At 41.0% G+C, this 25757-nt stretch overlaps 1 protein-coding gene across 3 annotated transcripts in view; it reads right to left on the bottom strand.

Moving 5' to 3' along the window:
- Positions 1 to 25757, bottom strand: part of sema5a (sema domain, seven thrombospondin repeats (type 1 and type 1-like), transmembrane domain (TM) and short cytoplasmic domain, (semaphorin) 5A) — a 120891-nt gene that overhangs the window by 16981 nt on the left and 78153 nt on the right. For all 3 annotated transcript variants that reach the window (XR_008826113.1, XR_008826112.1, XM_056364314.1), the window contains exons 12-16: positions 24596 to 24713; positions 21773 to 21954; positions 20303 to 20446; positions 15623 to 15770; positions 5664 to 5889 (exon numbers count right to left, since the gene is read on the bottom strand). Coding sequence is in view for 1 of the 3 variants with exons in the window: in XM_056364314.1 (XP_056220289.1) it covers positions 5664 to 5889; positions 15623 to 15770; positions 20303 to 20446; positions 21773 to 21954; positions 24596 to 24713 (818 nt within the window). In the remaining 2 variants the exon portion in view is untranslated. The remainder of the gene's footprint in view (positions 1 to 5663; positions 5890 to 15622; positions 15771 to 20302; positions 20447 to 21772; positions 21955 to 24595; positions 24714 to 25757) is intronic.

A 25757-nucleotide genomic window follows, 5' to 3' on the forward strand; every position in this document is an offset into this window, starting at 1 on the left:
ACACCCTCATATGCACCCACTATTAATGAAGTTCAACAAGAAAGGTTTTTTTTGTTTTTCATTCATTCATTATTCTTTTTTGTCATTGTAAGTGTAAGTTTGCATATACATTTCTTGTTTTGCAATCATTTCCTATTGAAAGAGGCACCACAGAGACCAGACATGGGTTGTATTAGTTAAATAAACCAACTAGTTTTGCTTCTTTCTTGATAAACACAGTGGCCACAGAAAAACAGAGTGCTGACTGTTGGGGGAGAGAGTGAGGCAGAGAAACCGAAAGACAATAAGGATACTGGAACGGCTGTCATCCGTCAGTGGCATCCCTCAGCACTGTCCTGTGTCTACTCAGTGTCTGCTCATGACATCCGTGCAGGAGAAACTAATCTGCAGCCCATGAGAAGGCCCTGGCCTTGATACTAGATCAGCTGAAGTGAAACACATCAGGCTGCTGACACACCACCGTTTCTCCCTGGGAAAAAATGAAGCCATCACTCACCGACACAAGCCAGTAAAATTACGAACTCACAAACCTCTACAGAAATGTCTTTCATCTTTCCAGTGCTTTCTTTTCTCTTGGTGCGTCTGCTTCTGTCTTTGTGAGATGCAAATGGGAAAAAAACTAGGATAAATGCCTAATTTCAAAACTTTTTAAACTCAATATTACTACTACTGTATCATAAAACTAGTGTGGCTGAACTTTTCCTTCACTTTATGCAGAGATATTGATTAAATGAGGCAGGAATATCTGTTTCAATGACATGTGGCACTGCAGAGAATATCATTGAAATAGTCTAGGGGCAGTTGGCTGGCCTATGGCAGCAGAAGGAGTGACTAATACCAGAAGTCAGAAGAAAGTGACTAACGACAGACAAGTAGCTGGTTTGAAGCCTGGTGGGAGGGTGAACTCCATTAATATTCAGGCAACAGCAGGCTGGTTAGTAATTGGTGGTTCCTCAAACGACTACCCGAAACAATGATTTTACGGTTATACCTTAGCAGTGGTGTAGCAGTGTCTGGGCAGGTGAGTAAAATGCTCCAACGGATCCAACCTCCTGACCCCCTACCATCCCTGGCCATCCTCAACAAAATAACTTGTTTAATTTGAAGGTAATATAATATGGAGTGTAAGAATCTACACAAAAGTCCCTACTTTAGTATAAATTAAATGTAATTGGTTGGTTCCAATTTGGCATCTTTATACCTTTGCTTCACTACAGTTAAGAGGGAAATATTGTGCTTAAACTTTATTTATGTGACAGCCTTAGATACTATTGTCTTCACAGATGAACGTTTTACATGCAGATGAAATTATGATGCACTGCTATAGACTGCACTGCAGCACTATATAAAATAGTATAAAACTACAATTGTAACAGTCATGTCCTTCACTTGTCTTTCAAACATTTCATGGCACTAACACTGGTTTAATTAGCTAGATAGTAATTAGTTACTAGCTTGAATGACAAAGGCCTGATTTTGTCTGCGTCTATTGGAAATAAAGGTCCAGTTATTTAAAAAAAAAAAAAATGACAAAGAATTTCAGATGGTGCATCTGCTACCATTATCACCGTAAATTGCATGTGCCATGAGAGAATTTAATGCCTGACAGAGATAGTAACTGTATCTCAGGGGGATGGGGTTTAGCACTGCCATTTGCATCGATACGATTATGAGGACTCTTTGAGCAAGACACTGAAGCTCTGGTTCTGGTTCAGTACACTGTACACGTTGTAGGGAATATGCAAACACCAATTGCCTTGTGTAAACCCCCTTGTAATATTAATTGGTTAAATATTAAATGAAGACATACTGTGTTATTGAGTGAATAAAAAAAGTCACATAATGGGTAGAAAAAGGAAAGGCCATGTTTTATAAATTGTCTATAGGATTTTGCTTCAAGGGCATTTAAAAATACATGGCCACACAGGCAATTATGCAAATGCTCAAATGTTTGGTTTTTCATTCAGGAATTTGAATTATGATAAAAAGGAGAAATGACTACAAGTGCTACAAGACTAATCACTGGGTGTACATGACAAGAGAGGTCTTTAAATCACTACAGATCTTAAGTAATTAACTCATCGCTATCATTAAGCCATGATCGCTGAAACGAAACAAGTCAGTATGTTATATAAAAGCTCATTGTAAATGCTTGGTTAAATGATATATTCATTATTTATTTCTCATAATAAAGACAGATGGAGATCTTGATATGAGAGACACTGAAACAAAAGAGGACAGAAGCTGAGGAGAGGTTGGGAAAGTCGCTAGCATATCTCAAACATCCAATTATTCTCTCTATTGATGGGGGATTAATTCTCCATATCTGTGCAGGTCCAGGTGTGTGTCAATAACATGCGTTACGTCTGTGAATGCAATCCAAATCGTCAAATGTCAGGCATATCTGATATCTTTGATGCTCAAAGCTTCAAACATGGTGACATTCTGCCCGAGCACGGGAGAGATGAGGAAGATCTCAGACAACGTGGCAGGATTGGCTTTTTATTGAGTTTCTGGGAAGCAACATCAGTGGGACAGCGAGACAGCAAAAGACTCTTTCAAAGTTCGTGCATCTGTTTCAAATGAGAAAACACAAAGAAAGACAGTGTTGGCTTCCATCACTTGACACCCTCTACTCCTGATTGCTACAGATGCTCTGGAGAAGCATCTTTTTTTATTTGCATACTACACATACTTTGCCTTTCTGACTTGTTATGTCGCACTGAGAAATGAGAATACATACATGCATACACACTAACAGTAATGCATTACCTTTCACAAACATGTGATTGACTTATTTTAGTGATTAGTATTAGTATTAGTAAGGGATTGAAATTTTTAAACTATTATATTCGGTTTACAAATCCAAGTAATGCTCAATTACTTTAACAATTTGGGGGTTTGCTGGTTTGCTGTCCTGCTGTGAGTTTAATGGAGGGTTGAAATACATTTCTTCCCTGTATATTCAGAGGATAGAGTGCTGTGACATGCGCTAACTTAGCCAATGTTGGCGTTGCCTACATTCACTTGGTAAGCCTTTAGTTGAGGATGGAACCACATTGCAACCAGAATGTCTTGTTTTATATTTCTACACATTTGAGCATTTGGAACTGTTTAAAGGTGCATTTCATGGAGCAATGCTGAAAAGGTAAAGTAACAAATAATGTAATAAGTAATTAGGTTAGCAAAGCAAATTCCTTTTTCAGTCTTTAATATGCAATGAGTAACAGTCAATTACAACAACACTGTTCATATGGCAACCTGTTTTATAGCAGCTCTCGCAGGAAAAGCCCTGGTTGTGCATGGAGCTGCCCAGGTGGTGGACATCAATACACACCACCACTGTGGTGGTAATTATCCTGTGATGGCCTCTTGCTTTAAGAAAAGTTAACTGCTGTCCCTGAGGCTCAGGCTCCCCATGCATCTAGGAGAGGCGGACAGTGTAGGTGGGGGGTGGGGGCATATTGGAAAAATGCCATGTAGACACACACACACCTACATGCATGCACACGCACAGACAGACGCACGTTTCCACCCACCAACAAAGCTGGCAAAGATGCCTGTCAATCCGCCCCCACACAACACCCACAAATATACACACACACCAATGCTCTCCAAATGGATGGCAAGTTTGATAATGGTAGAAATGAAGAAGTGGATCACCGGAGTCAATCCTCTTCTTGACAGTTATGACTTAAAACTCCTTCGAGAAGTGAATCATATCAAAGTCTGGAGATGAACAATCAACCTGGGACAAGTGGAGAGTAGCACTGAGGCCATATACACCTCAGCAGGTCTTCTTTTCAATCAAAGCCTACACTACAACTGAAGTGAAACTGTCTTTTTTTCAAGGATGAAGAAATATACATAGAACTTTCTTCCCTAAAATGTACAAAAGCTTTTGATGAAGAGAAAAACCACATCTTTGTGTAAAACAGTTTTGATGAAGAGAAATTAGCTTCACTGAACATTTACAAAAAGTGAATGGAGGAATATGGTTTTGATTTCATATAAAATCATTCAGTTTTATTCACAAAGCCATGCTTTGAGGGAATGTAGACCAGCAGCAGCAGTGCCTGTAGTGATATTAATTAGTTAACATCACAGCAAAAATGCCAATATAAGTGGAATATGAAGTGCAACAGCATCATGACAAATCGCTGCTGTTGATAGTCTTTGGCAGAGAGTGTATAATGAAGTCTTTCTCTATTAACAGGCAAATTATAACCTCCATGTAACCTGCAGCACTGCTGGTACATTATTTGCACATCAATAAGCTTAGTGAACAGTGTTTCCCATTTTTCCTGATATCAGATATGAGAAAACAACACCCATGTTTACACACTGGATGTTGAGTGGATTTGAAGTTTGTACTGTGCCACTCATACATCACCATCTGCCTGCTGTAGCCTATAGGCTGCTTACATCCTACAACACAGACTGACACGTTGCCAAAAGTGACTCCTGAAACCGCAGCCTTCGCTTTTCAATTGGTGTAATTAACACTGAAGCTAATCTGATGTCAGGCTTCTGGTGACAACCTCTAATGAAACACATTGTGTGTGTTACTTCCTCCCGCTAATCAGAAACAAGACAGACCTATTAAAGCTCAAGTCTTTGTTCACTAATGTCTTGGATGTGTGGCTGTCACTCTCTTAAGGCTTTGAGTCTGAAGTCAGGTTTTCTCTGTGCCTGCCAGAGCTCATTTAAAACCCTCCAGGAACATTTAAGCGTCTGCTTCAAAGTGTGAAGAGAACAACTTGTACAAGCGACAGCACTGAAGGAAAGACAGAGATTAATAATAAGAAATGAGAAAGAAGAGAGGGATCAACAGACAGAAAACCCCACTGATAGTGTACATTAAGGGTAACCTTGGTGATTACCGCAGCATGTCGGCATGTGAGTGAGAGACCACCCAGAGACACAGATGAACTCAAAGCGATGTCAGGCCGCCGCAGCTTAGCCAGGCGCTAACTTTAAAAGCTCTACAAAAAGAATCTGCTATTCCCTCTGAGGCAGCGAACTATATACAAACATTAACTGATGCATCTGTATGTGAAGTCTGTTTGCTGTGTTGTGGTGCCACCCCGCCTGTCTCCCCTCCTTCCACTTGACAACATAAACAACTTGTCAATTAGCAGCCTGTTTGTACAGACGTTTACAGCATTTAATTCACCCGGGTGTGGCTGACTGAGACTGTGTGGTGCACCCGCTCAGGCCAAAGGAAATATCTGGGATGACGGATAAAGAGTGTGTGCTTGTGCAAGACTGTAATTGAACTTTGTGCGTGCATCTGTGTGTGTTTGTGTCTCTGTGTCTATGAGCTAAAATTAGTTGTAAACTGCTGATCGGATTTGTGGATTGGAAGTTCATTAACATGTCTGAAGCTTTGATCCACTGATGAGGATGGGACCATAAACATGAGAGCTGATTAAGATGGTGCTCCTTTAACTTTTGCAGGATGGAGAGAGGAAAAGTTTGAGTGAGCAAGAAAGACAGATCTAATGAACAGCAGACACACGAAGAGAAGGAATGGCTTGAGGCGAGAAGGCCAGTAACTAGCCTGCAGAGACGCAGAAAGCCAATTGGAGTGAGATAACAGAAACATCCAGAGGCTGAGATAGATGGAAAGAAACCATCTGTCTCTTCCACTCTGGCCTCACCGTCAGTGGAGCAGCCGGTGGATCCGTCACTGGAGCAGTAGCGCATCTCGATCCTCTGTCTGCCCACTTCCAGGAGGCTGGGGTCTGGGATGCGAGCTTTGCAAGTGTAGCGGAAACGCTGCTCGTAGTGCCCGCCGTTGTCAGAGATGTTGACGGGTGTCCAGGGAGTCCAGGGAGTGGTCTTCTTCAGGTCAGGACAGGGCAGGGTGTTGCAGGACTGGTACTCCTGCAGGCGCAAAGATGGAAACATTTCACTGCGTTATTGTAGAGCTTCTGGTCTATTTCATTGCAAGTACGTTTGAAGAAGTGAACCTGCTATGTGTCATGTAGGAAGAGATAATCACAAAGCATTAAAGCAATCATTAAGCAAGCTCAGATAGAAATTTCTGGTGTATTTCCCAAGCATAATAATGGATGGGACAATAGCTTTTGAAATTCTCAGCAGTGACTAATATGAAATGAAACAGCTTATTTTATGAGGAAATAAAAAGCCTTTTCAATGCTTTCATTGTCGCTCATCCTTGAAAGCCTCTTGATGCCAGTTCTGGCTGGTTTACTGTATGTTGCTGGGTCCAGTGCCACTCACCCCTCTTCCAAAAAAAAAAAATCCTTACAAACCAACCCAGCCCTGTTTGCTTGTCCCCAACATAGCTTGTCATTCTGCCAGCACGCACTGACGAAGGACACATTCCCATCAGACCACTTGCTAAACATGGCAAGAAGCAAACAAGTCAGGCAGAAAAGGTCATTGGTCAAGTTTAATTTATTACCAAGGGGAATGGAAGGGGGGGGGGGGGGGGGGTGTGCCAGGGAGAAGTTAATAGAGAGAGAGGAGAAGAAGTGAAGGGGAAAGAGAAAAGAAGGCAATAATGGCAACCCTTTCTCTCATATGCATCTGGCTTTGGGAGCTGGGCAGTAAAAATGAATAATACAGCATTGAAGCTCGAACAATATGATATGTGAGTCTCATTCAGAAGTGCCATAAGTATATATTTTTCCCTCCACTTCCCTCAGCCAATCTGGACCACTGGTCAAAATTATTATGCTTCTACTATAGAGCTATATTTGATGATATGACTCAAGGAGATAATTGGTTGGTAATAGGCATTCTGGACCCTTTTTGTGCCCAGCTAAATAAATAAGGAGGTGGAGGTAGTGATACGTCTGGAGAAAATGACACCGCAGAGGAGAAGGTGAGACGGCTGCCATTTTCCTCACCACTTGTTTATTTATGCTGAATAGGCCTTGAGTGACTGCCAGACCTTGACAAAATAAGATAAGAGTTCCTTTCTGCACATCTGTCAGCCTGTCACATGGGATAGGCTGACAGGTCAGCTGAGAAGAGCACATTACATTATACAGTTTGCAGGTCTATTTTTCACCATCTTGCTTCGTCTTTCATGCTCTCTCTCTGTGTCACTTTCCATTCATCTATCTATCTTTATATTTCTTTCACCCTCATTTTCACGCACTGTTCATAACTGGCTTTGTGTCAGCTCTCTTTCTTCCTCCCCTTGTTTCTTTTTCCCTCTGTATCACTGTTTCATCTCTCTCTGTCTCCCACTATACGCCTTCCTTTCTGTCTCCTCCTCTCACCTCCTCTCCCTCACTCTCTCTGCCTCTCCTCCCCGGGGTGCCAAGGTTAAAAACACAGGGAGGATTTAGATTCTGTTAGGGCCCCGTGATGAATGAGGGTGTCACCACCACCGCACTTCCTGCCTCTCTCCATCTAGCTCTGTAATCATCTCAAGACATTAATATTTAACATCATCACGCATCACAGACCAGCCCACAATCTATGATTATCAGCCAGTAGAAAAACGGAGGAAGGAAAAAAAAAAAAAAAAAAGAAGTCCACCTCAGTGTCTCGCCGCAGCCTAAAGCGAGAGAAAAGCAACACATGACACGAACTAGGGGGAAAAAGGCAAACGATCTGTGGGTGTTTGTTGTGTGAGTTGTTGATGGTGGCCAAACACAGTAAATATTTAATGAGGCTTGTCTGGTAAGCGTTTCTCCCTGTACTCTCTGAGGATTAGTGTCGATGCAGAGGGCTGAGGAGATAATTACTGGGTTTAAAGCTAAACCTCATTCAAGGTCTTCGAAGGCATTCACATCAAACACAGCTAATGTATATGCAGCAAGGTGGTCAGTGTATGTGTAATAGAGATGTCCCACTGACTGAAGTAACATCAAAAGCTCTGTGACTTATTTGGGATGTGGGGTTGGGATGGGGTGGTTTCATTTTAAGCGGTCACAAGCTAAAAGCATTGAGGACCAGTGCCCAGTTTGTGGGAATTGTAGAGTGTCAGTAAAAATTTAGCGGCAAATCACAAAATTGGAATTGTTAATAGCATTTTAATTTACAATTACATAGTGCAGTTACTTAAATAAAATGAAAAAGTACAATAATTAACAACTGTGGACAGTCTGAAGGTTTACAATTGTAAATGTATGCTAAAGACCTTGGAGTAAGAGTTATTTGTGTAATCAATAACATAAAATAGATATACAGCTGGTCAGTGAGAACCGTGCAAATGTAATTTCAAATGTGTTTGATATTTGCAGTAATTTGGACGTCCAAATCAATTAATGGGAAAAGAAAAAGACAAGTGCAGGGGAAAGGCAATGTGACCAGAACACAGACACCTGAAGCGAAACAGAGCTACATTCGGTGTTAATTGTTAAATGTACAACTTGGGTGCTATCTCTTAATTATTCATTTGTTTATTGGTATTTTTATTCGAAAATTAAATTAAAAATTCTTGAATAATAATAATTACGTTGGTTGCTAAGCTAATAGACTGAATGCATGAAATGGGATGGTGATGTAATGCCATGAAGACATGGTGGAGGTCAGCGGTATCAGCCCTGTTCCACCTGGGGGTCCATGATGTGAAAAAAGGGCTGAAGACCCCTACTGTTAACTATATTACATCCATAACAATTCTGAAGGATGGCGGACAGTTTATTGTCTTTTACTGCACTAAAAAGAGCCCTGTTATGGTAACTACGGATGTGAATACAAAATCTGGCATAATGATAAAAACAACAACAGCCCCTCCTGTTTTAAGAGTGGAAATTTTTTTTTTTACATGTTTTGAATAATACATTAAAAATTGACCCAAGGATGTAAAATAAACATCAGTCCAGCTCTTCCCATAAAAATCCAAAACCCGAACACACCCATGCCCCCACAAGCACATGAAATAACGGTGAACCAGAGCAGCGAATAGGTCATCTTTGACACACAGAACATGTTGGTTATGTAAATGTGATTATCTGAACAAAAAGAAGGAGCCGTATTTGAATTAAACTTTGATTCGCTGTTGAAATATTTAGGCAAAAAAAAGAAAAGAAAGCTGTGATAAATGAGCTGTTTAAATGTTTAATATCATTCTTTCCAGTTGAGATGGTGAGCTAATAAAACAACAAAAAACAAAAAAACAAACAAACAAACAAAAAACAACAAAAAAGAGGAAACATTTCCTGCACTCCTTCACTCAGCTACACTCACATTTTGCTCAATTTCAGAGAAATCAACCAAAAGTGAAAACATGGCGGAAAGCAGTCGAATGTGACAAGTGGCATGTGGAACACAAAATTGGATTCAATTAGTCCGCTGATTTCAACTCATATCCACGCTCCCCCTGGCTAGAGTAGTGATATGCATTATGGGCAAATGGAGAGCAGTGATTTTATGCTGTGCAACACCTTTAACAGGCAGCTGCTCTGAGACTGGCAACACTGTAATGTGTTTCTGGCTGGAGCTCAGGAGAGTGGGTGGAAGGACGCTTGATAGCATCTTACTGCCTTGCACAAACAAGCTGCCTGGTTGGTCAGTATAGATGCGGCGGTCAGGCTGTTTGTGTGTATGTGTGTGTTTGTGTGTGTGTGTGTGTGTGTGTGTGTGTGTGTGTGCAAGTGTCAACTTGACGATGAGGGAAAGTTTGACTTTAGTCTGGCACTTTGGCACTGATTTGTGTGTGTGTGTGTGTATGTGAAGTGCGTGCATGTTTATAAGTTTATGCATGGCTGAGTTATGGATTCAGGCAGCTCCTATCTCATTCAGTCTCCATCCACAGACCTTTCTGCTTACTTTTTAAGTGTTATATGCTGAGGGGATACAAGTTGAGAGGGAAGAAGAGCAAAAAAAAAGCAATAAAGAAAGAGAGAACGAGAGAGAGAGATAGAGAGGGTGTGTGTGTGTCAGTTTAGTGTCTATAGAGTGTTGGAGACGTATAAACCCTCAGCCTCTCTTCTCATCTTTGAGTGAAGAATGTATATATGTTGAGTGGAGGGTGAAAAACATTGTATATCTTGACTTCTATGAATGTGTATCTGAAGTGGAGAGTGTGTGTGTATGTGTGTAGGTACAAAAGGCTCTCTGTGGTGTCTGGCCAGCTGTGGGAGGTGAATAATAAGGAGCCATGCCTCTCAAGCCTCCTTCCATCATTACACCCATTATACTCTTATAGAACTGACCGAGCTGTACGTGCGTGTGACACGAGAGAGAGATAGTGAGAGGGAAAGGAAAGCGTATGTGATGATGTATATGCTGATGCCCGCATATACACACCCGTACCCTTTAACGTTTAAGGGAATGGTCCAGATGTGAGATGTGAGAGTGACTAATCCTCTCCAGTGCCTACATCTTTATCTGTTGTGGTTGAGTCTGTGGAGATGGGGGCCAAATGTTCCTCAAGTCTCCGTGACACATCAGTTCAATTAGCAGCGCCGACCAAAACACACTCTGTCAAACGCTATTTCCTCTCTCACTCTGTCTCCCCACCAGCCTGACTCCATAATGAAGCCTGCTGTTGGCCAGGAGCAGGTCTTCTGGCTACACACCAGTGCACACACACGCAAGCACAGACACAATAACTAACACTAAACAGTACAAAAACACACAAGTATGTTCACACATCAATCTGCCCACACAAACACTGGGTACTTAACTTTCATTTCACAGCACAGCTGCACAACTGAGCTCCTCGAAGGTAAATAGGACAGCTCTCAGTATCATTAAGCACCTCTGTGCATCGTCACTTTTGCATAGCTCTTATTTGACTTCTATTTAACTGTGAGAGGCAGAGTCAAGATGTGCCATTCAGCAGAGTAGAATGGTTCCTTTTGATATCTGTATATGAGAGATATTTGATGTACTTTACTATTTTAAACAGGAAATACCACAGTGAAAAATATCTATGTCTTTCATGTAATACTAGGAATTAAAGAAAAATACCAACGTGCCATCAACTGTTGTAGCTCTTTATATGTACTGTCAGTGCATTTTCTTTAACATTAAATGCACACTATGTAATTTTCTGCCAATAGGGGTCTCTCAATCAAAACAATAAGAAAAGATGGAGTTTGGTGATGTTGTGAAGTAGCATGGGATTATGTGGGTTTTCTTCACCTCAATTATCGTCATTGCAGTCATCTACTGCTGGTTAGGATTTCTTCAGTGTCAAATGTTCAGCAGGGGAGCCAAATCAACAGATTAGAATATGACTACAAATCAGAATCAGAATACAACAACAAACCAACCGAACAGAATACAGGTACGATTCAACCAATCAAAATACAGCGACAAACCAACTAAACAATCAGAATACGTCTATAAATCAACCAATCAGAATATAAACCGTGCAACCACAATACAGCTACAAACCAAATGACTAATCAAAATACAGTTTCAAACCAACCAACCAATCAGAATAGATCTGCAAACCAACTACCCAATCAGAATATGGCTGCAAACCAACGGCTAAAGGATACTCTTGAGGAGTTCCCGAAACATTGTGTTCACAAGGCCAAAACTGTGTTTTGTGAGGTCACCGTGGCTAATTAGCTAGTTAACGAGCTAAGCTAACAAGCCGGTATGAACAGCGCACACACTGCTAATTGGTGCTAACACAAATGAAATAAGACTAGAATTTCACTCACCTCAAAAAAACAGGAGCACAGACGCCTTCACATTCTGTTACTCAATTAACCGCACAACAAGCCATATCATTTTTTAAATCTTTACATGAAAAAAGGAACCAGCACTACAAACCCGGCCAAGAGGTCATGTACCTGAATTAGCTGAGGTGACAGCTCATTTTGCAGCCCAAGAGATTGCCACTTGGTGTGGAGCAGGAACTACTTGCTAACTTATGTTTTAAATAAAGCTCAAAACAAACCATGATTTGTTGCATTGTGATCAGACACAGTGCATGATTTAATTAAAATGGTACACAGTGGTGGCCAGTGGTGGCTCAACACTGACTGCGCTATATGGTTATATATATATATGTTCTTTGTATAGATTTGTCCTTTTGTTTTGTCTGGCTATGTTTGTTGTTTTTCTTTTCTTTTAATCTGCTGTTTTCACTTCTCTGTTGTAAGAGAGATCTTGATCTCAACAATATTACCTGATTAAATAATGATTATATATAAGGGACATCAAGCTGTTGGTCTCTAATATCTGACAATTATGTTGATTGTACCATAAATAACAAAAAGTAAATGGATCTTTTTTATTTTTTCTGTCACAATAATGATCTTCCTATTAACTTGCCATACGCTTGGTGTGTGAACTGCATCAAAAGGGATGACATGGAGAGTTATTTTCTTTTAGCAAACACTACAATTCATTTTGTAATAAAATGGTTGTATTGTTTGTATTAATAGCTTTTTTTTCCCCAGAAGACCTGTTAATGAATAGTGACTCATTGCTTCAGTGTTTGGGACGACAAATTCTTTCAATTCATCCATGGCTGTCTCACTGTGCTACCACACAGGGGAAGAGCACTGTAAGTATTGTGCTCCAGGTACAGAACTGTACATCGCTGCTGGGACACCAGAGCCTCGTTTGTTTATTTCCAGCCCAGATTTCGCTGGTTTCTCTGGGGGATTCGGACCTGTAATGCAGATACAGTTAAACGAGAGAGATGGAGCAGCGCTGCATGGACCGGGGCTCAGACTGATGAAGTTACTGTCATGTGGCCTTTTAGATCAGCAAAATCAGGCACCAAGCACCTCAGGACTTAAGGCAATGACACACGGGGCAACATTATAGCAGGTTTGGTGGAAATAAAGCACTTTGAGAGTCAGTTCCTCTAATCATGCATGTGGCAACATTTTGTTTTCAGGGTAGCCGAGGTGCATGTGAGTGGAGACACTTTGTTTAAATTTAAGTGTCCTTGACCTGAATCTCTACTAGCTATCGAGCTATTCTGTCCCTGACTCTGCAGTGAGCTCCCTGTGGACGAGATATAAGTGTAGAAAATTTTGCTTCAGGGATCCAAAGAGAATGAGAAAAAAGTAAAAACAGAATAGATTATTTGCTCACAGCTTCACTTTATAGCATGTTGGGAATGTTGATCTTCTATATCGCTGCAAGAGGCTGGTATCACCAATGTCAGTCGATCTTCTACACTTAAAAATTTCCAAAAGTTAGTATTTCTTGTGAATTCTCCGCCTGACATCTCTGTAAAACATCCAGCAGATGTTAGCTCATCGCTGTCTATTAATGTCTGGCAAATGCCTGGAGCTGACCACAGGAGGCTGCAGCAATATCAATCCTGACAGGTAAACATGAATGCGCAACGTCCATACACACACACACACCAATGTCTAAGTCATACACAGTGTTCAGCTTTTCAGGTCTCGGTAGGGTGTCTGAGCTAAAAACATAGCTGTGATGACAGGAGCTACAATGTGTGTGTGTGTGTGTGTGTGTGTGTGTGTGTGTGTGTGTGATTATGTGTGTGTGTGTGTGTGGTCTCCTTCTGTTTAATTAAACATGGATCTGTCCGGGGGAAGAGAACACAGACAGATGGCACATGAAAAACGAACTCCATCACACTTTTCACTTTTGTGAGGGGAGGGGGGTCCTTAGATGAAATTAAATGAACATATTCCCATCATCCTTGATCTTTAACTGTGAAATACAAATTCATTTATCAGTATATCCATTGGAAATGTGGATGTCATTTGGAATTTTATAGTCCTCTGTCTCAAACGCTTAAGCTGCACCTCTTTAGTGGCTTTAAGTGCACTGAGGTAATTGTTCTACATTAATAGCTGTGCAATTAAGCACCTTATCACAGCTGTAAATGAAAGGCAGCAAATGCTTCTTTAATCTGAGTAAATATGCAGCTTTAATACAAGTTAGCCAAGCTGTCCAAATAAAGTCTTCCCCGGGAAAGAGAAGGTGTCTGTGAAGTCTGCATGTAATTACGACTCTGGTGGCTGAGATGGCCCCAATTAAGTCCATGTCACAATTTAGGAAGACAAGGAGCTGGTGAGAAAACAAAACAAAGCAAAAGGGGATAGAAAGTTAAAGTCCAAGAGCAACAGTGAAAAGAAGGAGAGGGTGTGGGTGAAATGGACAGACAGAGTACTGAGTTTACACAAGGTGCTCTTTTGACCTTTCGCACTGACCCGACTCAGCTCTCTCTAGTATGTCACCTCCTTGTCTGTAATCACTACCAGACAGTCCCTTCCCCTGACACCAATAAAAACTATCTCTAAAATCTCCTGCTCACTCAGCCCTAGATTGCCTCAAAACTGAGGATAAATAAAAAAAATAAATAACCCAAACTACTGACAGTTAAAGACAGGCTTTCTCTTTTGGAAACAGCAGTGACAGAGGCACTGAGATTCCCTCGTGCTTGCCATCACTCTCCTTTTGTGAACTGAGAGTTCCTCCAGGAATGCTACTGAATTCCCAGGATGCTTCAGTGAGGATAATGGTTGCTGCGCAATGACAGAAATAAGACAGCTGCCATCTGATGGGAATGTGTGAGTATGTGTGTAAGAGAGGGAGAAAGTTGGTAGGTACGTGCAGCAGTAGATGATATGGTGTGACTGTTAAATTGCTACTTAATGTGAGGTCAGTCTTTTCATTTGGGTATTCTGCAGCTACTAATGTGTCATGGGCAATTATCAGATACTATATATGCTCTGGAGGTTGCGAGGCCTTGTGTGGGCTGTTTCAAACTGCTGGCAGTGTATTATCTAGCTTTTCATTGGGACCGTTACACAACCTGTAGGATGTGCTTTTTCAGCTAAATGTGATTTGGATGGTTGAATGCTTTTCCCGAATTTGTCCGATTTTTTAAAAACAAAACACACATACACTGAGAAACAGTGAAAATCCATGTTTACATAAATGCACAAACAGTATCAAGGATAAGTTATGTGTCTGTAATCCTGATGATAATCTTAATTCTAAAACCTAAATCTAAACCAGCCAGGTTAAAAAGGTGATGTTTAATGATCTTAGATTTATCTTTAAACCACCCACAACTATAATTTTATATCAAAATGGCAAACAACTCACAAACATACAAGAAAAAACAAACAAAAACACACATCAAGGGCCCCATGCATCCACAAGACCCTGACCCATATTCTTGAATCCATTTCTGAGAGGGACACGAGACGGTACAGCTATCATGTTCATTCTCACTTATTTTTACCAGGGCTGTGGATGAGGGAGTGTGACTGTGTGTGTGTGTGTGTGTGTGTGTGTATGTATGTGTGTGTGTGTGTGTGTGTGTGTGTGTGTGTGTGTGTGTGTGTGTGTGTGTGTGTGTGTGAAAACAGCACCAGAAATAACATGAGCATCAGATCATTCTGTCAACAAGGAGAGCGCTCGTATTTCAACACTTCTTTGCATCATCCGTGCTTTGAAGAAAGCTTTGTGGCGGAAAATAAGCCTATTCATATGTGGAGTGATTACTGTATGTGTGTGTGGTATTAAATAGGTCTTGGTAATAAATCTGATGAATGCTGCCACTGTATAAATATAGCCAAGGGATTTAGTCATGTTAGATGTTCCAATTTCATCACCGCTCACTGTTCATCGCATCAAATGGCTTAGCCTGAGTTCCTAAACAATGACTAGACTGAGAGGAAGACGGATAGAAGGATGGTGCATGTGAGAGCTATTGTTTCGTGTGACATACCTGACCACACCCGGGACAGTCGTTGCCGTTCTCACAGTTTCTGTGTCGTGACTGGATGCCTCCGCCACAGGGCACAGTGCAGCGCTCCCATGCCGACCAGGCCGACCAGTAGACATGAGGCGGGCAGGGCAGGTGTTCATTACAGTACCTGGGAAGGAAGAGCAGTGACCACAGGGGATGAGAATGCAACTTTATTTAATCAGACAGTCTTATTGTGATCAGGAGAAGAGAGACCTGAGAAGAACAAAACACAAAACCAGCAGAGAAGAAAAGGAAGGGCAATTTCAGACAAGAAGAAATCTAATGAAAAAGAAAAATAATAAAAGAATTAAAGAAGTCATGAAATTTTTTCCGTTTTCGTTGCACCTAAATGAATGTGGAATTAAAGGAAATTGAATTTTGGAGTACGATAGCTGGCTTGTGTAGCTTCCAAGTTGCTGTACCGACATAAGAGTGGTGTTAATCTTCTCATTGAGGAGTCGGCAGAAAGCAAATAAGGGTATTTCCTGAATTGTTGAACCTTTCTTTAAACCTTTGCATTAACTGATTTTTTGGGCAACGTCTGGGGCAGTGCAACGAGCTGTTAACACAATACATACTAAAAATATACAACAAAAACATATTAGCACCTTCTAAAGCTGTTAGGGGGGGAAATATTAGTGAACAGTTGTGTATTTACACATCCGGCAGAGCCACAAACATAGCATCCATTTGAAGTTGTGTTTTTAGCCACCCGACCAATGTACGCAAGTTCAACATTCTTTCTCCTTTTAGCTTTTATCCAGCAGCTAACTTCGTCTATCAGCCGTTTGGTGCTAAATAGCTAGTGCACAGCGGGTTTCAGAGCATTCTGGCTATAAACAGATGAGAGGAGGTTGGCAAGAACTGAGAGACTCAACCAGAAGACCATGATAATGAGCTGAAAGGTGCTAAAATACTAAAGCTGAGGGGAGCTGTAGAGTTAGGTGATAATTATCTGTGGGGTTTGTCACTACAAATGACACCTTTTACATCACACATAGTGATTATATATATATATATATATATATATATATATATATATATATATATATATATTATCAATGAAAAAAAAGATTACTGCAGCTTTATGTAATAACTAGATTGTATACTGTGGTTACATGGTGTAAATAAGGAAGCAATATGAGCCAATGTGGAAGCTTTGACAATGGAACTTCATTTATACTTGGTGCATATAAATCATGTATGACAGTGTCTTTTGAATTGTCTGTTGAAAATGGAATAGCTACTTTAAATGATAGAACACTAAAATTATACGTGAAGAGCTCTGAAGACGTCACCACACTTTTGAAACGTTGCCACTGAACTGAAATAGCTACAAAGAGTCTGTACCACAAGACAGGGATGTCTGCGAAACCATGTAAACTTCACTTAAAACAAACTTTTACAAACCCAACACATCTCTTTGATGTGGCCATGGAGTGCAGAGAACATGGTGCACTGTGAGCCTGAACATCTGATTGAATCAAGCCAAGAGAGACAGGTCTTTAGTATGTGTGTGTGTGTGTATGTGGTGTAATGGCCAGTGTTGGATAAAAGTACATCTAAGAAAATTCCATCTCAAATCGTAATGAACGTGCCTATGCATTTTGCATAATTCATTGACACAGCCTATTAAAAAAGCCACAAAGATACATGCATCATCTCTAATTACATCGTTTAACAAGACAGGATTACTGCGATGTCTAAAATACTGAATTACTCAGTCCTCATTATACAATAACGACAGACGATTGCCAGCCTTATTAGAGCCATATAATTTATTTTATAACTTTTACGCATGCTATAAAATTGCTTTTATTGCTATTTTGTTGTGTTTTGGCACATGACTTCCTTTTGAGGAAAACCGACTCTTCTTGTGCTAAACTAGCTTTAACTTTAAACCCTTCCTCCAGACGCTGAGGCTGGATATTGCTATTGTACTATTCCCAAATACTCTGCTATTGTTCATGGCAAATCAAAAGCTACATTCTGTATACCCTGGTTGCAAAAATCCTTAGAGTAGTGTGCTCTTTTCCACTTTTACTAATCTGCATGCTTGTAGTGGGATGATACGGTGGGGAGGAGAAGTGAGGAAGAGTGTGGATTACAATCAAGCCAATGCCTGAGAGAAGGAGCAAGATGTACAAACACACACTCACGGAGACATTCATGCACGCTGGGTTGCATGAAGACACAATATATTCTCGCGCTGCACCACAGCACAATAAAGAACTGCTGTGATCAATATGAAGCAGATTTAGAGCTTCAATATCTTCATCGTACACACTGTAATCATCTCAGACAAGTCAGTGGCTTTGCTCCATCTTATCTTATACTTTTTTCTTCTCACTGTAACGCACAGAGCTGATCAGACTAAACCTCTGCTAATTACTCACTATAGGCTGAGTAAGCAGTGTGGACCATGTCAGCTTGCTGGGGGAAATACCAACAGAAGGTTCATAAATGCAGGCATTAACCAGCCAGATTTAAGCCCATAGCACTGCTGTGCACGGTTGGTTTCAGAACATTTGCTTTATCTTTAAAAGCTCTGCCTGCTGCAAACAATCAGGGCCAAACTTATGGGAAGCCTGTTGGCTACAAAGGAAGCAGCCGAGAGGTGAGAGAGGAGGCTTAGTTTGGTCTTAGAAACTTTTAAGCTTTTGTAAATATGTGTGTCTGTGTACATGTTAGCACACACCATATGCATGTTTTAACTTAAGGCCTATGCATTCATCCAAATGAGGTACTTGAGGCAACATGGGAAGAACAATGTGTGTATTGAGACTTATTGCAGGCACCTAACACCTCCAAAAGGAGGCCTGTGCCCCATAAAATAAAAACCTTTCACAGCATTTAAAGAATTATTCAGTGAGAAAAAGCTGATAAAGATCCAGTCCTTTTCATGCTGCGCCGATAAAAGAACACTTTACCTATTTCACACATGGGCAACTATAAACAACAGATGTGGTGGAATTTTTTGGACACTGTTACATGGGCTGAAGTTTTCCTGTTTTTTTTTAATTGGTGATATACATTCCTGACACACCTGGATATGCTCATACTGAACACACACACAGACACACACACAAAATTTCTAGCATCTCCATCTTATCTTTCCTTCCCTCGGAGAGAGACTCAATCTGACATGGCATAATTCATCTGTTAACACATTTTTGCCTTCTATCTCTTTGTCTGACTCTCTTCTTTCTCTTTCGTTCTGTCTCTCCCACACACACACAGACACACACAGACACAGACACACACACACACACACACACACACACACACACACACACACACACACACACACACACACACACACTCACTCACTCACTCACTCACTCACTCACTCACTCACTCACTCCTCTCATTCCTCCCTCATAAAAATCCTTTTCCAGCCCTCACAGCTGGCTCCTAACTGGCCTAAGGTGTTTTAAATAGCTGAACAGAGCAAGTACTGAGAGCAGGAAGGGGAGATGAAACAAAGGAGATTAAAGCTCGGAGAGAGAAAAAGAGGGGGTGGCAAAACCTGCTTCTGGCCTCCTATGGTCTTTAGTACCAGCCAGTGGTTTTTTGGTGTGGTTCATGAGTAACTGGTCTGTGCTGGTCACTCCATATATTTTCCTCAGAGCTCCTGGTGGAGCGGCCCTTTTTTTAAGGACTGCTCCACCAGGAGCATCAGTAAGTAACAGAAAGGGAAGGTGGGAGGTTAGAGCAGACAGAGAGGAAATGAAAAAGTGCAGAGAGAGGAGGGGAAAAAAAGGATGTAATATAAGGTTCATCCTTGAAGGCCGTATCCAATTACTCGTCCTTTGTGATGCTGTTTCTGTTGCCGTGGTAACAATTGGTAACAATTTATTTCTCTTCTTTCCTTTCCTGTGCACTCTGAACTGTATTTATTTGCACTTTTTCTGCCTCCACCACTGGTTAATGGCAGGAGATGTAGGAAACACATCAGCATCGGTAACACAGACACTGGGGGGAACAAAGACAGAATGCCTCAGTTCATTATGGAACGCCAATCTTTATTAAGATGGAAGTGGAATAATATAATATAACCACCGTCGTCAAATTTTCAAACACAATGGATGCTGTCAAAGCGTTCCTCAGTCCTTTTTTTGATTTGGCACTTGCTGAACTAAACTTTCAGATAACCAGAATAAATTGAGAGACGCATAAAACTTTAACTTTAATCTCTTGACCTTCTCAACCTGGGCTGCTGCGTATGTGTCTTTGTTCTTCTTCACATAGTTTCTCCTTGGGAAACAGATTGTTTTTTCAGGCCTTGAAGGTTGCCTAGAAACCACACAAACATCTTTAAAAAGCCGATTATTCTATGCCAAAGCCTCCAAAGCTTCAAAACTCAGACTCAGTCTATGTGTGAAAGCCAGATAATTACCCAAGCACAGGCCTATCCCACTCATTCCATAATTGGCTGTCACAAAGTTGGACAAAAGTGTAAGGAAAAAAAGAAAAGAAAAAGTCAGTCAAAGTCATACATCCTAACTGCAGGTTGCAAATTTTGGAGCAAAATTGCTGTTTTCTTGTGTCTCACATGCACACAATTCCAGACATGCATGTACAGGATCTCTTTGCTCTAATTACTACATGTGAATACATGTATAAATGTGGAAGATGTGTGGGTGCTTGTATGTATACCTCTCTTCACGGTTCTGGCCCACACACACTCGTCCTCCATGGCGAGGAGTCGGGTTGCTGCAGGAGCGCTGACGGACCTGGAAGCCGATGCCGCAGCTTGTGCTGCAGGGAGACCAGGCAGTCCAGGGAGTCCATGCTCCGTTTCTATAGAGACGGAGAGTGCAACATCAGTGTAAGTTACTTTAGCCATCGATGGAGAGGTGATGGTGGCCCGAAGGTCACAACAACAATGTTATAGCTAGAAAATACAAATTTAAGCCATATGAATATGATATGTCTATCTTTACTGTTCAGGAATAAAGGCATGGGCAGGGAGCCCATTCCTCACCTTGGCTTGACAAGAAAGATACTATGATACACCTTGGTGTCTTGGGTGCCAAATGATCAGTGATAGGAAATGCACAAATGCACATAGCATAAAAAAACAACAGACAGGGTACCTTTCTTTTTTTAAAGTTATTTTTCAGGCTTTTGCCTTTATTTCAGCCATATTGAAAGAGAGATGGGAAGTTTGGGGAGAGAGAGAGAGGAAGACATGCAGCAAAGGGCCGGTCATGAACCTGGGCCACCGGGGCAAAGACTAAGCCCAAATGGCACGAGCTGCACCAGGTGAAACACTGGGGTGCCTGCCCCAAGATAGACTATAGTTCTAATTTTGCCTCTCACACAGCTCAATTCCTCTGTCTGGGATCCACAGTAGTTTCCCCTTTAGTTAATTCCATCTCCAGAACGTAACAGACTTTTGTTCGAAGAAGGTCTTTATCTGTTAACTCCCTTTGTTTGATGTGTAGAATTGGTCATAGCGGTTAGTACGAAGCCTTGGTGCCGATGACTTCTCTCTCTCCCTCCCTCTCTCCTGCTCTCTCTGCTTGGTGTGTCTTTTTTGTGTATTTTCTATTGTCTATTTTGTTAGACAATTAATTAAAAGAAAATGTAAAAAGTATTTCTTTGTTACAGCCTCTCATATGTGATGATTTGCTGCTTCTTTTGAGCGCTTGTAACTTTAAGTTAAGCGTTTGTCATCAGTTTCAGACATTCATTAGACTAAACAGTTCATTGATTGTTAAAAATTAATGATCACATGCTTCACTCACAAAGCTTATCTTTCATGAAAAAAATGTTCACATGCCCTGTTAAGCCAGAAGGTGAATGATGCACTGCAGCAACATCTCAGTTAATTTTAACTCTGAGTGTTAAAATCATTAATATGTCAGCTGAGAGAGTGGAAAAAACACCCAATCAACACTTGAGTGCCCCAAATAACTTAGAATGAATTTGCAACACAGAACAATTTATTGTGTGTGGATTTCCATTGACTAGGTGTGAGGATGGTGTAATTAATGAACAAATCGTCATATGCATCCCACTAACTCTCTCCATCTAGCTGTCCAGATGTATGTTCGGAGACCATTGATAAAGGCAGAAGAAAGATTTACAGATGTGTGCCGGTGTATCATTGAGGAAGTTTACCTTGAGCAGTTGGCAACCTCCACGCTGATGCCATAGCACTGCTGACCACCACACTGAGGCGCGGGGTTATCACAGGCTCGTGTTCGACACAGACAGGACCCTGCACTGCCCCCGTCATTATGACTACACATGGACCAACCGGACCAGGCACCGAAGCCTCCATCGACCGTCACATTACGGACCTGTTAGGAACAAAAAGGGCCAGAAATAAAACATTTGATAGTAATAGCTTTTCTCTGAAACTGGTCGTTGCATTTGACTGATGCTCTCTGGAATGTGTTGCTCTGGGAAATGCATCCCATGGCTACGGTGGATGGAAACAGAAATCAATTTTCTTCAAATAGGTGCAAAAATAACTGCATTACATCATCTGTAGCACATCCAAAATTGTGCAGTTATAGGGACAAAAATAAGCTGTAAACACGAAGGAAGATATATGAAAATTGTCTGGGGATATGATGAGATTCCAGGGCAGCAAAAGAGAGATTCAGAGAGGCAAATGAAAGCTGCGAATGGACACATTCAAACGACAAAAATATGAGGAAATAAAAGTGGCCGCATGAATAGATATTTGAAGCAAAACAGAATAAAACAGGAAGGCTGTGATATTACAGGAGCTATGAATTGCGAGAGATGTCCTGGGCATATGAGCTAAATACAAAAGCACTGTTGTGAGATTCAGAGCTGCACATGATATGAGCCATGTCACGGCTATATTTCAGAGTGATTTAAAAATGCAAGAAACACTTTCACACAAGGAGAAGAGAGAGCGTGATCATCAGCTGCTTTGACAGAAGCAGAAATAACATCTACCCTCTGCTCTTACCGGTAATTGAACTCTGCTGTGTGCCTAATTTGGGGGACGCTTGGCTTAGGCAGACACCATTTGCATGAGTGTGCTGCCTAGAAAGCACACAACTTGAAAGAGACTGCTCATGTCATATTTCTTTCACCCATCAATTACAGCTGAGAGTATAAATTATGTGGCTCATGTATATAACATTATCCATTTTCTGCTGCGTATGTCTTCCTGAAAAATAAACATGAAAACAAAATAAATAATCAAATCTTTTTACTGGTGAGAAAATCACATGTCTGATTTCTGTCATTAAAATAGGAGGATAGAAAGGAAAGGACATGACACATAGGATGAGAGATTGCTTCTGAAGGATGATGAAAACCACTCATGTTTGTGGATTATAAGAGAAATTATTTCTTTCTTCACAGACCAAACATACAAATGCTGTCTCTTTCCTTTTTAATCTAAATATTTTTTTTTCAGAGTTGGGGTTGATTGAAATTACTTTCAGGCAAGCTGAGCCCCTTACACAAATATTTATAACAGACATTCAGCCAGTTGGGTTTTATGAAAAATGCTAATGGACACATAGGGAGTGAAACTGTAACTGTGTTTAAAGATAACTTCTTTTTCAGTTTTCATGTCTTGGCATCAAACTGCTGCAACCAGACAATTTTCACATTCCGGTCTGGCTTCAGAACACGTATTGTACGGCCATCTCTCTCTTTCAGCATAAAAAGTTGTTACTGCCAATGTTAATTCATGCTCACTCTAAATGGATGGACCTGGTTAGACCAAGGTTAAGTGAATAAATACATATTCCATCAGTGGTGTGGGCAGTGGTATGTGGCCACCTGAAAATACATCAAAACTAAAGGATTAGTGGCTGCACTGCCGCTGGAAACATGGGTACAATGTTGTTTGACATTTGTGGAGATGCACATATTTGTTTGTTTGTCAAGAGTCAAGAGTTCGTCATATCTGCCTGTTTAATATGAAGCTATAGCCTGGAGGCGGTTAGCTTAGCTTAGTATAAAGAAGGTGTGAAAAGGACAAAATGTACTTTTAATAGAATGTGCTGAACTGTAGGAGCAGGGACTCAGCTAAACATATTAACATATAACATAACATAATTATTGAGCTTTAGAAGTGCTGGTAGGTGGGATTTTTCCACCTTTAGACAGAGCCAGGTTAGCTGTTTCCCTCTGTTTCCAGTCTTTATGCTAAGCTAAGATAAGCATTTCATTGCAGCAACAGTGACTTGGTGAAATTATAGTGTGTATTTAGTGTGTGCCTTTAGTGTGCCCCTGTTTATGCACATATCTATGTCTATGTCCATGTATATATCTGAATGCCTATGTGGATGCAGTGTTGGCCAGATTTCTGCTCTGCTGACAGATGCCACTGGGTGCTCAGCGCCAAATATTCCTCTGAACACAAAGCCACATAAAAGGGTGGGGAGGCGCACAGCGTTCACTGCTGTGACTGGCTTGAAAATGATGTGAAAAAAAAAAAAAAAAACATCTGAAAAAAGCTGAGCCATGCTGAAATTGATAGGCTTACCACCCCCTAATATTGCTCCCAAATTTGATGCACATTAAAATAAATGGCAGAGCTGTTTTGCTAATGAACAAGCAGTCAGAGGTGAATGATTGAGGCAGTGCTCTTGATCATTCCCAGGATACACGTCGCTCCCTTAAAGTCAAGTTTTTCAGTCCCAAGATGCTTTTCTCTGGCTAGGATATGTTTCCAAGGCTGGTTTTAGGAGCTGTTGCTGGTAAGTTGTGAGTGTACAGAGAGAATACAGAGCAGGCTCTCTGAGGATAGGAGCACAGTTGAATGTGACTATTAAATTCATATGGCGAGTAGAGTAAGCATGGAGGCAGAGTAGGGATAATTGTGTTTTCTACTGACTTTAAAGTTTGAAAGTAGAGACAAAAACAGAAAAACAGGCAACAACAGTAACAAGAGAGTGCAGTACAATGAGGTATTTACAGATTAGGGAGCAGCTCAGTGATACTCACAGGGCATTTGGTGATGCTCTGCTCCCATTGGCTCATTCGGACACTATCCTCCAGGGTAGTGCATTTCTTCAGCAACAGATCCCAGCCACAGTATGGGTCCCTGGCCCCCACACAGGCTCTGGAAAAGAGAGAATAGACATTTGCTTTTAATGGGCTTTTATTAACCCGTCATGTGTGAATAAACGCAAGCTCAGCATTGTGGAAGAGAAGAAGAATGGCGAATATGGGAAGAGGAGAGAGTAGAAAGAAGAGATGGAGTTGAGAAGCTACCAAAGTGACAGACAAGAAGCGAGAAAAAAGAAATGCAGAGAAAAATCTAAATATTAATTTTGTTTACTCATGAACGAATACACTAGGATGTTCCACAGTGCTTACACTGCATCAGCATAGTGAAATTATGTCTTAACACAATGTGCTGACTGATTTTTCTGGTGATCTTCAGCCAAGCACCAGGATTACCAGGTTTTGCATTTGCGCACACACATTCACTCCTGACTCAAATAGCTTATCAGCCCGACAAATATTCACTGTGAGTATACTGGAGCAGAGATAGCCAGATCTGTCTTTGTCGTATCTGCTTCAGGTGGTTTATTGAGTGCAATAAAAAGCCTGATGTTACTCTTTTCATGCAAATATGAGTCTGCAGTGACAGCACAATGACATCCCTGAACCACGGGCATCAACGCAGTATGACGTGAAATGTAGCCAAAATTGTCCGTGGGTTTCATAACAATGAACTACAAAAACACGAAAGCACAGACACAAGATCATTTGCATCCATCCAGATGAAAATGTAGAAAGGCAAACACTTTTGCGTGCCTGCACACATAAGGTGGCTGACGTAGCGTCTGGGTGACTGACCGAAAGCAGTGAGTTATGGTCTGTATCTGCACGGAAAAGTGACGACAGTAGTACAAAATGAAACAGAGAAGAAACAAGCTAATGCCTGTCTCTGAAAGGGCCTTAAGGGCCTTGCAGATTGTATACCACCCATCAGTAAGCCGCACAGCCAAACCAAGACAGGCAGCCTTCTAATATTTCAAACAGGTAAGCCTCAAAGAAATGTCAGTGATTCACCCAGTAACTCTTTCCTTAGGTTCCAGGTCCTGTACATGGTTTTATTTCTTTTATCTGTTGTTGTTGTTTTTTTTTTTGCACAAGA

Source organism: Seriola aureovittata, chromosome 20, assembly GCF_021018895.1.
Source record: "Seriola aureovittata isolate HTS-2021-v1 ecotype China chromosome 20, ASM2101889v1, whole genome shotgun sequence".
Taxonomy (NCBI): domain Eukaryota; kingdom Metazoa; phylum Chordata; class Actinopteri; order Carangiformes; family Carangidae; genus Seriola; species Seriola aureovittata.